This window comes from Oncorhynchus clarkii, chromosome 28, assembly GCF_045791955.1.
Source record: "Oncorhynchus clarkii lewisi isolate Uvic-CL-2024 chromosome 28, UVic_Ocla_1.0, whole genome shotgun sequence".
In the NCBI taxonomy this organism is placed as follows: domain Eukaryota; kingdom Metazoa; phylum Chordata; class Actinopteri; order Salmoniformes; family Salmonidae; genus Oncorhynchus; species Oncorhynchus clarkii.
In genome coordinates this window covers 12,005,234-12,021,001 of record NC_092174.1, presented here as the reverse complement: position 1 = coordinate 12,021,001, position 15,768 = coordinate 12,005,234, and the positions used below count along the sequence as shown (strand labels likewise).

At 41.3% G+C, this 15,768-nt stretch overlaps 2 protein-coding genes across 4 annotated transcripts in view; both read right to left on the bottom strand.

Moving 5' to 3' along the window:
• LOC139387463 (phosphatidylinositol 3-kinase regulatory subunit gamma-like) overlaps positions 1-3,843 on the bottom strand; it is a 47,324-nt gene extending 43,481 nt beyond the window's left edge. Inside the window, exon 1 of the mRNA XM_071133655.1 lies at positions 3,617-3,843. The gene's annotated coding sequence lies outside the window, so the exon portion shown is untranslated. The remainder of the gene's footprint in view (positions 1-3,616) is intronic.
• A 4,363-nt stretch (positions 3,844-8,206) lies between these two features.
• Positions 8,207-15,768, bottom strand: part of LOC139386812 (microtubule-associated serine/threonine-protein kinase 3-like) — a 50,341-nt gene continuing 42,779 nt past the window's right edge. For all 3 annotated transcript variants that reach the window (XM_071132623.1, XM_071132622.1, XM_071132624.1), the window contains 3 exons: positions 13,604-13,737; positions 11,924-12,111; positions 8,207-11,628 (listed from right to left, as the gene is read on the bottom strand). In XM_071132623.1, coding sequence (XP_070988724.1) covers positions 10,826-11,628; positions 11,924-12,111; positions 13,604-13,737 — 1,125 coding nt within the window. In that variant the 3' untranslated portion in view covers positions 8,207-10,825. The remainder of the gene's footprint in view (positions 11,629-11,923; positions 12,112-13,603; positions 13,738-15,768) is intronic.

Sequence of the window (15,768 nt, the reverse complement as noted above, 5' to 3'; positions counted from 1 at the left end):
GCTTTTGGTCGTGCGCCCCGCTGTTTTACAGTCCCCGGTGAAATACAAAGCAGATGCCTATACCTAGTGCCAGTCTTTCTTCCAGATGAAGTTCTTGACAAAGTCGACAGACACCACATACCAATTTTGTTGGTGACAACTTTTGTCGCCATCTAATATCTGTCTAGCAGCTAGCTACAGCACGTGCTAGCTTGCTCTGAAATGGTTTCCATCCGGAATATAAACAAAATCGACACTTCATCTTAACTCCTCCTCCAAATTTACTTGATTGGTTGAACAGTGCAGAAGAGAACCTCCTGACAATTATTTTCTCTTGTCATGACCAGAATGTGGGGCATCCCGCTCAGGCGTTTCTTTCATGCCTGCTACGTTAGTTTAGTTGGTTGCGTGTAATAGCCTAGTCTTTTTCATTTATCTACCTTTTAATTCCATTTTGCATTAGTGAACTCTCACTTTACTGCTACACATGGAACCGGTTTGACTGTAGTGCCGCTTTGGTTGGCCAACAAAAACAACAAACTACACGTGTAAAGGCTAACATGCTTCATGAGGCGCACGTCAGAAAAAATATATTCAAAGGTAACATTTTTTTAAATGAATTATGAATTTGAAGTGTCATGGTATATCCTTATATGTAACAATGTCACATGGATATTTTAATTCAATTTAGAAAAAGGCCCCTTTTCACTGTTAAAAATAGGTCTATAATTTCTCTCTCAATAATTGAATACTAACATCCATTCGGATATTCTAATAATCGTGCCCTTCCCATATGTAAAGTGGTCCTGAATTGATCAAATACGGGTTGCTTTGGCTCCAGCTGACTGTTTACAGTTCCCGTTAGTACTCAGCTTAACCTCAATGCTACCTCCCAGTCCCCACTCAGGCTGCTGTACAGGACCGTTACTGGGGGTGAAAAGAGACCCTTATCACAGGGCCATGACATAATATTAAGCTATGATATATTAAAGATGTTATTGACATAAACATCAGTAACAAATGGGTGCAACATCTTGCATAATATTTTATAATTACATTTCATAAAGCAAAATATCTTTGTAGCTATTCCCTTAATGTGTTTTTACTGTAAAACAATACAGACAAGGGGAAATCACAAATAGGCCTACTTAACATTAACATGCTTCATATTTCATAAAAGAAAAATACACATCTCAGTGGTGTGATGTTTTAATTTCTGATCTGGAGTGTGACCATTCATTTCATACACAGTGTACAAAACATTAGGAACACTTCCTAATATTGAGTTGCACCCCTTTTTGCCCTGAGAACAGCCTCAAATTTGTCGGGGCATGGACTCCAAAAGTTGTCGAAAGCATTCCACAGGGACGCTGGCCCATGATGACGCCAATGCTTCCCACAGTTTTTGTGAAGTTGGCTGGATGTCTGATACACACGGGAAACAGTTGAGTGATAAACCCAGCAGCGTTGCAGTTCTTGACACACTTAAACTTCCTGGCACCTACTACCATACCCCAATCAAAGGCACTTAGATTTTTTGTCTTGCCCATTCATCCTCTGAATGGCACACACACACAATCCATGTCTCAATTGTCTCGAGACCTAAAAATCCTTCTTTAACCCGTCTCCTCCCCTTTATCTACACTGATTGAAGAGAATTTAACAGGTGACATCAATAGGGGATCATAGCTTCCACCTGGTCAGTCTATTTCATGGAAAGAGTTGGTGGTCCTAATGTTCTGTACACTCAGTGTAGATGGAAATGCACTAATACTGCAATACAGTCAGACACATTCATCTTTGCATAGGGATGACGACAGACAGACAAACTGCAGTAATACTTTCCTAAAAATTACACATCAAAGCCTGAACCAACTTTCAGTGCAGGAGACAAGTTCTGTTTGTTCATCATTGATTTATCATTGATTTTCATAATGGACATTCACCCAATTCTTTGAGTGAAAATTATCATTCTGGAGACAGCCATTTCAGTGTAAGTATTTTAAAATGTCAGCCAATGCTGCAACTAATATTTAAATGCACATCTGAGCCCCAAAATGCAGCTAGTATGTAGGCCTAAACTAAAATTGACATACATTAACCTTGTGGCCATCTGTCCGCCGGTGGACACCATATGCTAGTTGTGAATGCCAACAGTCTACAACATGATATAGCCTAGTAATATCGCATAAGCATTTCTGAAATCTAATCCATGTTATATTGTAGCAACATAAGGAACAGCACTAGGCCTATATGTTGCATAAGACGATTGCAGAAAACCGGCCTCTATAGCTAAATGCAGCAACAAAAGATCTGCACATTGTAAGGTAGGCCTACATAGAGCGGCGGTGCTTGCTAAGAGACCGTTGCCCTTAGGTGCACATCAGGGATCAGCTTACCTAACCCAGATCTGTAACTGTTTGTAGGTAGAATGCAAAATTGGCGTGAGCAGCAGCATTTTGGGTGCTTTTTTAATACCCTGGTTGAGAAAGGGCTTGGCCCTATCAGGGCACATATATAATGTATAACAAAAAAAAGGGGGGAAATATTTGCATAACTGGAATGCCATCAACTTGCTGTAATGGAGGAAGCTAATGATTGTTTTGACCAGTTTTTCCAGTCAAAATGAAAAAGCGACTTGGGGCTTCAGGGACTTTTCGATAATGAGTGTAAGTAGCTCCATTAAGCTGAAAAAACACGGACATGCCATAACACCTCAAGGGGTTCCTATATTTTCTTTAAAAACGAGAGACGTTAGAGGATGTCCTAACTGGAACTATTCAAAATATGTCGTTATATGTAGGCTAGTTATTTCTTTATTTGTAAGTGTAATAGTTACCCATTGTTACTGTACATTAGTAACCTTTACCTTGCCCCAAGTACAGTGTAGCAATGAGTTAATACAAAACTTACATTACTGTATTTTAGCAACTATCAATTATACAGTAATACGGTCACTTTAATGTAAAGTTTGACGGACATTTGTCCAAAACTGAATAGGCATTGTTGCCACAGACATGGCTGATCTTGCAAATTCTGGAATGAATCCAAGAGAAATCTGGTGATGATTTGGCATAGAGACCTAAAAACAACACAAATGTGCAAAACAAACTACACTTTCAACAAAAAACACCAACTATGTGAATTAACAAATAATAGAACGGTCCAAAATATAGGGTGCTGTCAGTTAGAGTAGATATTTTTTCTCGCAACAACGTAGCAAGTAAAACTAGCACATGAAACACTTTAGCTTCCAGCGATAGCTGTCGTGTTCGAGAAATTCGCAGCTGTAGCCATGTTTCGATACTGCATTAAAAAAAATGTAGCCAACAAAATAATGCAACATTCATGCACCATATGGGAACTCTGGAAAATATGGTTACAGTAGCTCGACTTGCTAGATTGAGATGTCAATAGAGGCACACTAGATGCCAATAGAGATGTCAATAGAGGCTATTATTTTAACATTTAGCGTGCTATAAAATACAGAAAACGACTTGTTGCAGTGTTCTTTGACAAGTTTATAAACATGTGCAAGTTCGTACTGCGTTGTGTGCGTAGTGCACTTCACGCTCTTCCACCATTTTCCTGTTCAGTGGCCAGCACTGGAAATGTGCAAGAACTTGGAAAAACTCACCCGCAGATATTTCTTCCAAATCTCGCTGTTGCGGCACTTTAACTGTTCAACACGTCGAAATGTAGACAGCTGATTTCCTTATCTTTCACCGTTTCTTTCCCTCAATGCTTTAAAGTCTTCCACTTGCCCGGTTCACTCCTGATCCGCTTTCTTTCTTTCTCCCTTTCTTTCTTTTGCCGCACATAACTCTCAGCTCCCTACACAGCCATTTCCAGCACAGCACCGCGCATGAAACAGGAGAATGCGTGGGAACTAATATGAACAGCTCGAAAATAAACGAACCCAGACGGAAAAGCACGAATCCCTGCAGGACAAGACGCATATGCTCATTATACATATTTCGAGATTCCTAAAATCACGCCCCTTCGATACAGACCACGACTTTTTTTCGTAGCGGGTTAGGAGAATTTGCGCAGCAGATTGGGAGAATTAACGTAGCAGGTTAGGATAATTAGGTCAATGTTAGGAAAAGGGTTAGTATTAGCAAAAATGCCCTCCTTACCTGTTACAAAGTCACTTGTATCTTGGTGGCGTTTTTTAGGGAGTCCCAAATAGTTCACCTCTCCTGAATTGAAGAATTTCAGTTATCCTAAAAATGCATCTTGACAGTACAGCCTGATCATGCTTGTTCACAACTGTGTTTTATTATAATTGTAAAATACACTGTGTGCAAAACATTAGGAACACCTCTTTCTATGACAGACTGACCAGGTGAAAGCTATGATCCGTTATTGATGTCACCTGTTAAATCCACTTCAATCAGTTTAGATGATGGGGAGACAGGTTATTTTTAAGCCTTGGTACATGGATTGTCCCATGTTGTTGGGGATCGGAAGTGTCCGGTGCGAGAGAGGCAGGTTGAGGTGGCCAGAGTAGTGCAGAAGCTGAGGAAGATGAGGAGGAGTAGTAGTAATGCAGAAGCTGAGGAAGATGAGGAGGAGGAGTAGTAGTAATGCAGAAGCTGAGGAAGATGAGGAGGAGGAGTAGTAATGCAGAAGCTGAGGAAGATGAGGAGGAGGAGTAGTAATGCAGAAGCTGAGGAAGATGAGGAGGAGGAGTAGTAGTAATGCAGAAGCTGAGACAGTAAAGAAAGTAGAGTAGGATGGGTGAGGGATTCTGAGAACACTGAGGTCAACGAGTGATACTTGTATAATGTATGCTTCAGTAAGGTTGGCTTCTTCGCGTTCATAGCAATGGTGTCCTGTAATCTCAGGGCATTGGCATGGTGCAGGAGCAGATGGGATCAAAGTAGTGTAACAGGTTAGTAGGTTTTTAATGAGTGTAAGGTTGGTTGGAAGGGTGTTATTTAAAAAAAAATGGTATCACAGTATAATGGATTTATACTATAGTCCAGTTGGAGATGGTAATGCTTGCATTAAATAACACCCTTCCAACTAACCTCCAATATGGATGCCAACTGCCGTTAAACCCCACAGAAGAAGAAATGGAATGTGTACTGTATGTGTGCCATTGAGGGTGAATGGGCAAGACAAAAGAGCCTTTGAATAGGATATGGTAGTAGGTGCCAGGCGCACCGGTGTGTGTGTCAAGAACTGCAACGCTGCTGGCTTTTTCATGCTCAACAGTTTCCCGTCTGTATCAAGCATTTCACTACACCCGCAATAACATCTGCTAAACATGTATACGAGACCATTAAAACTAGATTTTGAACGGTCCACCCGCTAATGGACATCCAGTCAACTTGACACAACTGTGGAAAGCATTGGCATCACCATGGGCCAGCATCCCTGTGGAATGCTTTCGACCATAGCCGCAGGAAGCACTGCCTGAAAAATCTGAATGAAAGAAAATGTATTTTTATTACTAAATTAGTGCACTGGGCCTTTACTAGTCCTAGATCACACACACACCCCGGGGATGAAATTCGCAGCGCCCCCACTCCAGACATCTTCCAGCAGTTAACTCAATATTAGGAAGGTGTTCCTAATGTTTTGTACACTGTTTTAGAAAGGGCCAATAACTAGGCTACTCTAAAATTAGCAGTTTTGTCATACAACACAATGCCAGATGTTTTGAGTGTGCAATTGGCATGTTGACTGCAGGGATGTCCACCAGAACTGTTGCCAGAGAATTGGTTAATTTCTCTACCATAAGCCACCTCCGTCATTTTAGAGAATTTAGCAGTACAGTACATCCAACCAGCCTCACAACCGCAGACCACGTGTAACCACACCAGCCCAGAACTTCTACATCAGGCTTAGTCAACAGCTGATGAAACTGGATGCTGCATGCTTGTCATCCTTACCAGGGTCTTGACCTGACTGCAGTTTGGCGTCATAGCCGACTTCAGTGGGAAAACGCTCACCTTCTATGGCTAGTGGCACTCTGGAGAAATATGCTCTTCACGGATAAATCCCAGTTTTAACTGTAGCGGGCAGATGGCAGACATAGCGTGGGCAAGCGGTTTGCTGATGTCAACGTTGTGAACAGAGTGCCCACTGGTAGAGGTGGGGTTATGGTATGGGCAGGCATGAGCTATGGACAACAAACAATTGCATTTTATCAATGGCAATTTGAATGCAGAGATACCGTGACGAGATCCTGATGCCCATTGTCGTGCCATTCATCCGCCGCCGTCACCTCATGTTTCAGCATGAGAATGCACAGCCCCATATCGCAATGATCTGTACACAATTCCTGGAAGCTGTAAATGTCCCAGTTCTTCCACGGCCTGCATACTCACCAGACACGTCACCCATTGAGCATATTTGGAATGCTCTGGATCAACAGTGTTCCAGTTTTCTGATCCATATGTATTGCCAGTCATGTGAAATACATAGATTAGGGCCTAATTAACTTTTTAAAATTGACCGATTTATTTATGTGAACTGTAATTCAGTAAGATATTTGAAAACTTTCCATGTTGCATTTATATTTTTGTTCAACGTACAGTGGGGAGAACAAGTATTTGATAACCTGCAAAATCGGCAGTGTTTCCTACTTAAAGCATGTAGAGGTCTGTATTTTTTATCATAGGTACACTTCAACTGTGAGAGACGGAATCTAAAACAAAAATCCAGAAAATCACATTGTATGATTTTTAAGTAATTAATTTGCATTTTATTGCATGACATAAGTATTTGATCACCTACCAACCAGTAAGAATTCCGGCTCTCACAGACCTGTTCGTTTTTCTTTAAGAAGCCCTCCTGTTCTCCACTCGTTACCTGTATAAAAGACACCTGTCCACACACTCAAACAGACTCCAACCTCTCCACAATGGCCAAGACCAGAGAGCTGTGTAAGGACATCAGGGTTAAATTGCAGAACTGTACAAGGCTAGGATGGGCTACAGGACAATTGGCAAGCAGCTTGGTGAGAAGGCAACAACTGTTGGCACAATTATTAGAAAATGGAAGAAGTTCAAGATGACGGTTAATCACCCTCGGTCTGACGCTCCATGCAAGATCTCACCTCGTGGGGCATCAATGATCATGAGGAAGGTGAGGGATCAGCCCAGAACTACACGGCAGGACCTGGTCAATGACCTGAAGAGAGCTGGGACCACAGTCAAAGAAAACCATTAGTAACACACTACGCCGTCATGGATTAAAATCCTGCTGCGCATGCAAGGTCCCCTTGCTCAAGCCAGCGCATGTCCAGGCCCGTCTGAAGTTTTCCAATGACCATCTGGATGATCCAGAGGAGGAATGGGAGAAGGTCATGTGGTCTGATGAGACAAAAATAGAGCTTTTTGGTCTAAACTCCACTCACCGTGTTTGGAGGAAGAAGGATGAGTACAACCCCAAGAGCACCATCCAAACCGTGAAGCATGGAGGTGGAAACATTCTTTGGGGATGCTTTTCTGCAACAGGGACAGGACGACTGCACCGTATTGAGGTGAGGATGGATGGGGCCATGTATCGTGAGATCTTGGCCAACAACCTCCTTCCCTCAGTAAGAGCATTGAAGATGGGTCGTGGCTGGGTCTTCCAGCATGACATCGACCCGAAACACACAGCCAGGGCAACTAAGGAGTGGCTCTGTAAGAAGCATCTCAAGGTCCTGGAGTGACCTAGCCAGTCTCCAGACCTGAACCCAATAGAAAATCTTTGGAGGGAGCTGAAAGTCCGTATTGCCCAGTGACAGCCCTGAAACCTGAAGGATCTGGAGAAGGTCTGTATGGAGGACTGGGCCAAAATCCCTGCTGCAGTGTGTGGAAACCTGGTCAAGAACTACAGGAAACGTATGATCTCTGTAATTGCAAACAAAGGTTTCTGTACCAAATATTAAGTTCTGCTTTTCTGGTGTATCAAATACTTATGTCATGCAATAAAATGCAAATGAATTACTTAAATCATACAATGTGATTTTCTGGATTTTTGTTTTAGATTCCGTCTCTCACAGTTGAAGTGTACCGGTACCTATGATAAAAATTACAGACCTACATGCTTTGTGTAGGAAAACCTGCAAAATCGGCAGTGTATCAAACTTGTTCCCCCCACTGTATAGAATTGTTTTGAATGGAAAAACTATGCATTGGATCACAATGAGCCTTGAGTAGTTAGTGTTGTGAATGTGTTTATCAAAATTGTAGTTCATAAGTCCCAAAATAAATGGTCCACTTCATATTAGTCTTCTGCCATTAATTTATTTCAAAATGCTGTTAGAGCGTATAAAGCAATGGATTTCACACCAACTTTCACCAGAAACCAGTTTGAGAAATATGAAATGAAGTTGTTCGAGGGCCACCAAGGTAAAAGACAGAACAAAAAAATGTGAATTATCTATATGAATTACAATTGACCACCCGTGTGACAAAATCAACATTACAGATGTCCCCTTTTCCATATACAGTATCAGGAAAAATGTGAGAAAGTATCATCAGCTGGTTGTATACCGTGTGCACCTCCTACTTTACCCCCTTTATTCTTAAGTGTTATTGAAGTCGAATTGGAAAAGAAAATGGGAAAAAAAATGAATACAATTCAGTGACTTAAACAATGTACACGAACGAATTTGGGTGCCAGTGTTTTTTTTGTGTAACATTGAACAGTGTAGAAATGCAGAATGGTTGTTCACAATCGTGGTCAGCTTAGCCATACTGTAAGAATCAGACAAATTCTCTAGCAAGCTAGACCATGGAAACATCTGACAAATTGAACATGTAGTTATTCAGTAAAAATGTCTAGTATGATTACACCGTAGCAAGATGCAGTATTTCCAACAAACGGACCACATTTTGACAATCAAGATCTGGGAAATCCATTGTGAATTGAATTACTTATTTGATTATATCCTCAAGAAACACATGTTTCAAGTACTAATTAAGTAAACAATGTTGGGTAATAAAACAAGTAGATAAGTTTTAGATTTGACCTTGCGCTATCCTATCTCGTTCCAGTTGTTCAAGTATTAGTTGGTGCTAAATTATTATTTTAACTCTTGTCAATATTCCCACCGTGAAACACGTGTTCCTAACATCTGACAGAGTATGACAGTTCATCCTGATATTACAGCTCATTTGAAATAAGCGAGAGTGGAAGCATTTGTTGTTAATTCCATAGTTGCAGAAGAAAACAATGTGCCAATGAGAGTATACAAAGTTCAGAGCAAAACCATATTCAAATCTCTCACCAAACCACTGTCATTCTATCAAGTCTGCTGTTCACCCCCCCAAAGTCACTTTTTAAATCATTGCCAACTGCCGTTTAGATTAGTTACGGTGTGTGTGTGAATAGCATAGGCGAATCAGCAATACAACAAGACTGCTTCCATGTCAAAATATACACACACAAAAAACATTTCAATTTGTCCCTCAGGGCTTCTGTTGGAATCCTGCCGTTTACCGTCATTCGTTGTAATAATTTAACAGCCGATGGAAAAACTTCAAATACAGTACACTTGACCCCAAAAAATGTAAACATTCATATAACATGGTTAAAAACCGCAAAGAGAGCCAGTTCCTACATACACTGTACGATTCTTAAACCAGGGTTCTGAAAAATAACGAGAACTGCGTTAAGAGGAAATGCCTAACCTGTACAAACGCTCTCCTGCTAAATTAGATTGTAGGGTAGCTTGCTTCAACAAGCAGGTAAGTACGGCATTGCAGGATCGCCAACAATCTAGTATCAAAAAGGTAGTAAAGGCAGAACTTAATTTATTTTGTCAATCATTTTGTGATTTAAACCAATGAGAGAATTGGTGGAATCCATTTGATGATTTCACTGGATGATTGACAGGGCATGGCAGCAGGGCCCCATTCCTAAAGCCTCCTATGTACACTACCTCTTCTTTTTTTAGAAGGGTTCCTATGAGAAATCCCCGCTTTGGCATGGGGGCACCATTTCAAAGCATACTGAATGTAGATACCTTTCATACTTGTGCCAAGGTCTTTTAAAACGTGACACACTTTCCCTGATTCTCTTGGATCCAGTCCAGATAGTGACTACAAATCATTACCAAACACATTGTTCTAGTGTGTTAAAAGACAGCACTGAATTAAAAAGGGCTTGGACACAGTAAGTACATAAACATTAAACATATGTTTGAAAGGCCATATTTGATCAGACAAAAATCAGCAGCCATTTTCCAAGAAATTAAACACTTTTGGAATACTAAAATGTTACCCAACTTAAAATCTAAAGAGATAATGGACAAAGAAATTGCTTCATCCTCTGTCTCCATCTAGAAACCACATCTAAAACATTTGTTCTTAATTTAGTTTCCTCAAGTCCCTATCAATTCACACAACAGAATGGCTGCACCTCATTCGTGCGATTTACACAAATAGGGCCAATAATACATGACGTCATATTCAGCCCTGAAATAAAAACAAATGAACATTAAAAAGCCATGAATAGGTTATTTCAGTTAAAAAAAGAACAAAAAATGTAAAACATATTTACAAAGTACAAACATGTTACAGGTGCTACAGTGAACCTAAAACCAAAGGGTGAAGGAGGGGGAAACCAAAAATAGGATGTAAACCAATTTTGGCACTCAAAAGTTTGTTTAGTGTGGTAGGATGCATACTGTAACGTTAATTCGACTATGTAACAACTTTATTTTTGTTCTTCTCTCCCTCCGGTTGCCTCGATTGGCACAACTTGAGTATATACTTGCGGATAAACATGCAAGCCCTTCAAATACTGTACAGTAGTCGATAAGAGTATGTAACCTTAGTCTAGAGTCTTGCTGTCTTGAGAAAGACTCTACCTTTCACCTTTTTGGAGCAACGCTAGGCTAAAACCCCTCCCTCTCTTTTGGTTTGGATTTCTGTGCTGCTGTACCCTGTGCTCCTCTCCCCGCAGCCTCCAGGCTCCAGTCGGACTGAGCCAAGTTAATCCACGATGCCTTAAACCGCGGCTGCCTGACGGGGAGGGTGGCTCTTGGCTCCTTCTCATTTGGGTCATCAAAGCTCACCTCCTGCACCGCCTTCTGCTTCTTAAAGGAGTCCCTCCTCTCGGACAGGGCCAGTTTCCTCATCACCAACTCCTTGGAGCAGTGGTCACTGCGGTGGTCGCTGCTTGTCGACTCCCTGTGGATTCTCTGACCGCCCAGATACAGGCCCTGGCGGCCATGTTGTTCCCCCACACAGACAAACCCTCTGGCCGTATCCAGGTCCTCTAGCCCCTCCCCCTCCGACAGAGGTACCTCCATGGTGTGTCGGCGGGTGGCGTAGCCCTTCTTGTCACCGTGGTACGCCCCGGAGAGCTTCTCAGCCGACTGCACCCTCTTGAGGAGGGGAGAGCGGGGCGGCTCGGCGCTGCGCGGGCGGACAGAGTGGCGGGTAACGGTGGGAGGGGACAGGGTCTTGCCGTGGAGGCCCTTGGACAGGCCAGGGAGGGAGGACGGAGAGCACTGGGAGGAAAGGGGCTGCGGAGGGGGGATACAGGCCAGCGGGGAGGGGGGGATGCTGCTGGTGGACTTGCAGCGGCCTGCCTTGGTGTAGCGGCCTAGGACCTGGAGGGAGCTGGGACGGGCCTGGGGGACGGGGGAGTTGGGAGAGCTGGAGCAGGGAGAGGAGCTCTGGGGGGAGTTGGAGTCTGAGAAGAGATAGAACATGCTGTAGATAAGCCTTTGATTTCTTCAGTGACAAAGAAAGAATTCTCGCTGTCGTGCTGTTAAATGGTTTGATAATAATGAGTATATGAGTATGTACCATGAAAACCAAGAGCTTTTACATAACCCAGGTATCTTCTATTCCGATACCAATTGACTTGGTATATCATAACGGTTGAAACATGGTCACACACCCACCTTATTACATTAAAATATGTACATCACAAAATGGCTGACTATCGAACCACAGTTTCCATCCAATAGAGGCTAGCTACTCACCTCCAGACTGGTCGGGGGCGGGGGAGGGGCAGGGTGTGCTGGGTCCAGGCGAGAGGCTCTGGGTGGGGGAGCCAGACAAGCTGTCACTGGAGGATACAGAATGCTGGAAGCCGGAGGAGAAACTGCGACTGCTCTGCATGGGAGGAGGGGTGTGCTTGGCCATCTTCCTCAAGACGCTACGTCGTCTACTACAGGAGAGAAATGGGATTCAATTTAAGTGGATATTTTCAGCAATCCTTTTCATGTGACGTGATAATACACCAAATTCTGTGGCTATAAAAGACAGCAATATTAGCATTAGGCGGCACAGAATTCTATATTTTTCCTTGTTCTTATATACCATAGAAGTTGCTCAAATGACCCAATGCATTATTTACAATTCCTTTCCATTGGACATCTGGAATACAACCAAAATAAACTGCAAATGCATCCAACAACTTTGTAGTCACATGCTTAATGCAGTGATTGTGTGCTAGGAATATGGGTCCAAATACTACACTGAACAAAAAATGTAAGCAACACGCCACAATTCTTAAGACTTTACTGAGTTACAGTTCATAGAAGTAAATTAGCCAATTTAAATAAATGCATTAGGCCCTAAGACGGATTTCACATGACTGGGAATACAGAAATGCATCGTTTGGTCACAGATACCTTTATAAAAAAATTAAGAAAATAAAGTAGTGGTGTCAGAAAACCAGTCAGTATCTTGTGTGATCACATCTTGCCTCATGCAGTGCGACATGTCCTTCGCATAGAGTTAGTCAGGCTGTTGATTGTGGCCTGTGGAATGTTGTCCCACTCTTCAATGGCTGTGCGAAGCTGCTGGATATTGTCAGGAACTGCAACATGCTGTCGAGCCAGAGCATCCCAAACATGCTCGACGGGTGACACGTTTGGTGAGTATGAAGGCCATGGCAGAACTGGGACATTTTCAGCTTCCAGGAATTCTATACAGATCCTTGCAACATGGTGCTGTGTATTATCATGCTGAAACATTAAGTGATGGCGGCAGATGAATGACACGACAATGGGCCTCAGGATCTCGTCACGGTAACTCAGTTTATTAAAATGCCATTGATAAAATCAGGATGGCTGGTCTAAGACAATATCGCATGTGAAGTAGCCGGATGTGGAATCCCTGGGTTTGTGTGGTTACACGTGGTCGGCAGTTGTGAGGCCGGTTGGACATACTGCAAAATCCTTTAAAACGATGTTGGAGGTGGGTTATGGTAGAGAAATTAACATTCAATGCTCTGGCAACAGCTCTGGTGGACATTCCTCCAGTTACCATGTAAATTTCACTACCTCAACTTGAGACATCTGTGGCATTGTGTGACCAAACTCTACATTTTAGTGGCATTTTCTCTCGAGCACAAGGTACACCTGTGTAATGATCATGCTGTTTATCAGCTTCTTGATATGCCACACTCAGGTGGATAGATTATCTTGGCAAAGGAGAAATGCTCAAACCAAATTTTCGAGAAATATTCTCTGTAGATATGGAACATTTTGTTCAGTATACTTTAAATACACATAAGTGAGCATCACTTCGGTTCCCTTTAATCTAATTGGTCATTGTATGGGTCGCCTCACTGTAGGTGCTACACATTGGTCGTTGTGACTGGAGTTACTGCTCCTCATATAATGGAGAGCCTTGTAAAATGTTCTGCTCTTTACCTGTCCTGGTCATCCTTCCTCTTCTTCTTGCTGCGTCGGGCCATCTTGCTCTTGTTGCTGGTCTTCCTGGCTGGGCCCACCTTGATGGAGGTGTTCTCCAGGGCTGTGGTCTGCAGCATCACCTTGCTGCCACTCTGTGAATAGAAGGGCTATTGGTTTACTGGTCTTCAAATACAGGACAAGTGAAACTATGGTATAATTTGGCCACTTGTCAGTTTCGTGATCATATTTTGGAAGGTGGCAAGTGATAAAAGGCAACAACAAAGAAAGGCCAGAGCGAGAGAGCGAAGGAACAACCGACAGAAGGAAATTAGTGTTTTTTTTATTAACCCAATCCACCATGTCTTCTTCAGAAGAAAAATATGTTTAAAAGCTTTTCTGCTACATAAAGACATGGTACTTTTATATAAAAGGAGTCACATTGCCAAATATAAGCTCTTTAACCCTCAGCCACTCCCAGCCCACCTATCATCAAAGACCACCCTCGTCTGGTTTCCATGTGCCATATATTTTTCAATGTTTTACATAATTTTTTTAACCTTTCTAAAATCATATAATATCCACAGATTGTGAGCTCAAGATAAACACTTTTCCTACGAGTATTATTCCATTTTTTATTGACTATGGCTTTCCAAAATCGCCCAACACTGCTATTTGTAAGGTACATTTTAAGTGCATGTTGTGATTTTTTTAACCATTCCTGAATCTGTGACCAGAAACAAGCTACATTGGGGAAATACCAGAATATATTGATTCTGTCTCTTCGTAGCAAACTCTTCAGCGCTAAGATTGTTGTATGCAATTTTTATTTATTTATATATCTATCTATATCTATATCTATATCTCACATACACACACAGTTAGTGGCAAGAATTGTATAATCTCAATTGATAAACTAAGTGTTGAATTAAATGTCGTTTTTTTAACCAGTTCATAAACCATGTGCCATGGAATCGGTACGTCGATAATCTCTCCCCATTATTTTGCAACCTGTATAGCGCAGCGGTCAACATTTTTGTCCTCAAATGAAACTGGTATATTTTTCTATTTATGCCAATTCCTTTCAGCCAATTTGTATCTTTAATATATGGCAGTCAAACAACTTCCCTACCTTCTGCCTTTTCCACTTGCCTCCATTTTTGTGGAAATGCTGCAATCAGTTGGTTGTAAATCTGGATTGAGCAGCTATTCCCATATATTTTCGATAGCTGCAAATGTGACATAACTCCTCCGTTTCTATTCATAATGTCAATAATAAATATAATACAATTCTAAAAAAAATAATCCATAAAGAATGTTTTATTTTATTACTCAGTATATTTGCGTTTAACCATTACATTTGTTATATCTTTTCTGGAGGATAAAACTGAAATTGTAACCAGCTTTGTATGAAAATGTTATTATCAATTAGTCGGAAAGGAGAAGTTGTAATCTGTATAAAGGCAAAAAAGCCATTTTTGAACAAAGGATGAGCTTTTCTTAATATTCTACTGGAGAACCATTTTGGGTTTAACTATTACTTATGAGTGAAGCTTTTAGTGAGGTCTAAAGCTTTAATATTTCATTTTAGCCCCCAAACTCACAAATAGGCACACTTAATTTTGTCTGGCTTTGTATTCCAAATAATTTAATATTTTTTGCACATATGATTAAAAAAAAGAAGTAGTAGTCTGAAGTGAGTGAACTGTGATAGGACCAAGGTGTTAATCAATGTCATTTTTCCATAAAGACAAGTATTTACCTCTATGGTTGCAGAATCTTATCTATTTTTGCTAACTTTCTATTGAAATTGTGGTAAGTTCAATTATATTTATTGAGATGTGAATACCAAGTATGTCTACTTCACCATCCACCCATTTTATCAGTAAACTACAAGGTAGTGTAAACACTAACGGTCCAATACATAATATTGTACACTTGTCATAATTACATTTCAGTCCAGAGAGGCTAGAAAAGTGATCAAGCTCTTCAAATGAAACTGTGCAGGGATCCAGATTGCGGACTTAAGGAAAAAAAAAATTGTCATCGGCATACTTTTGTACTTTAATCAAACGCCTTTTCAAAATCTGCCACGAAGACCAGGCCTGGTATCTTGGATGTTTCATAATGTTCAAATTGTTTCAAGTAATTGTATATTATCTCCAATATATCGTCCATGTAAAAAA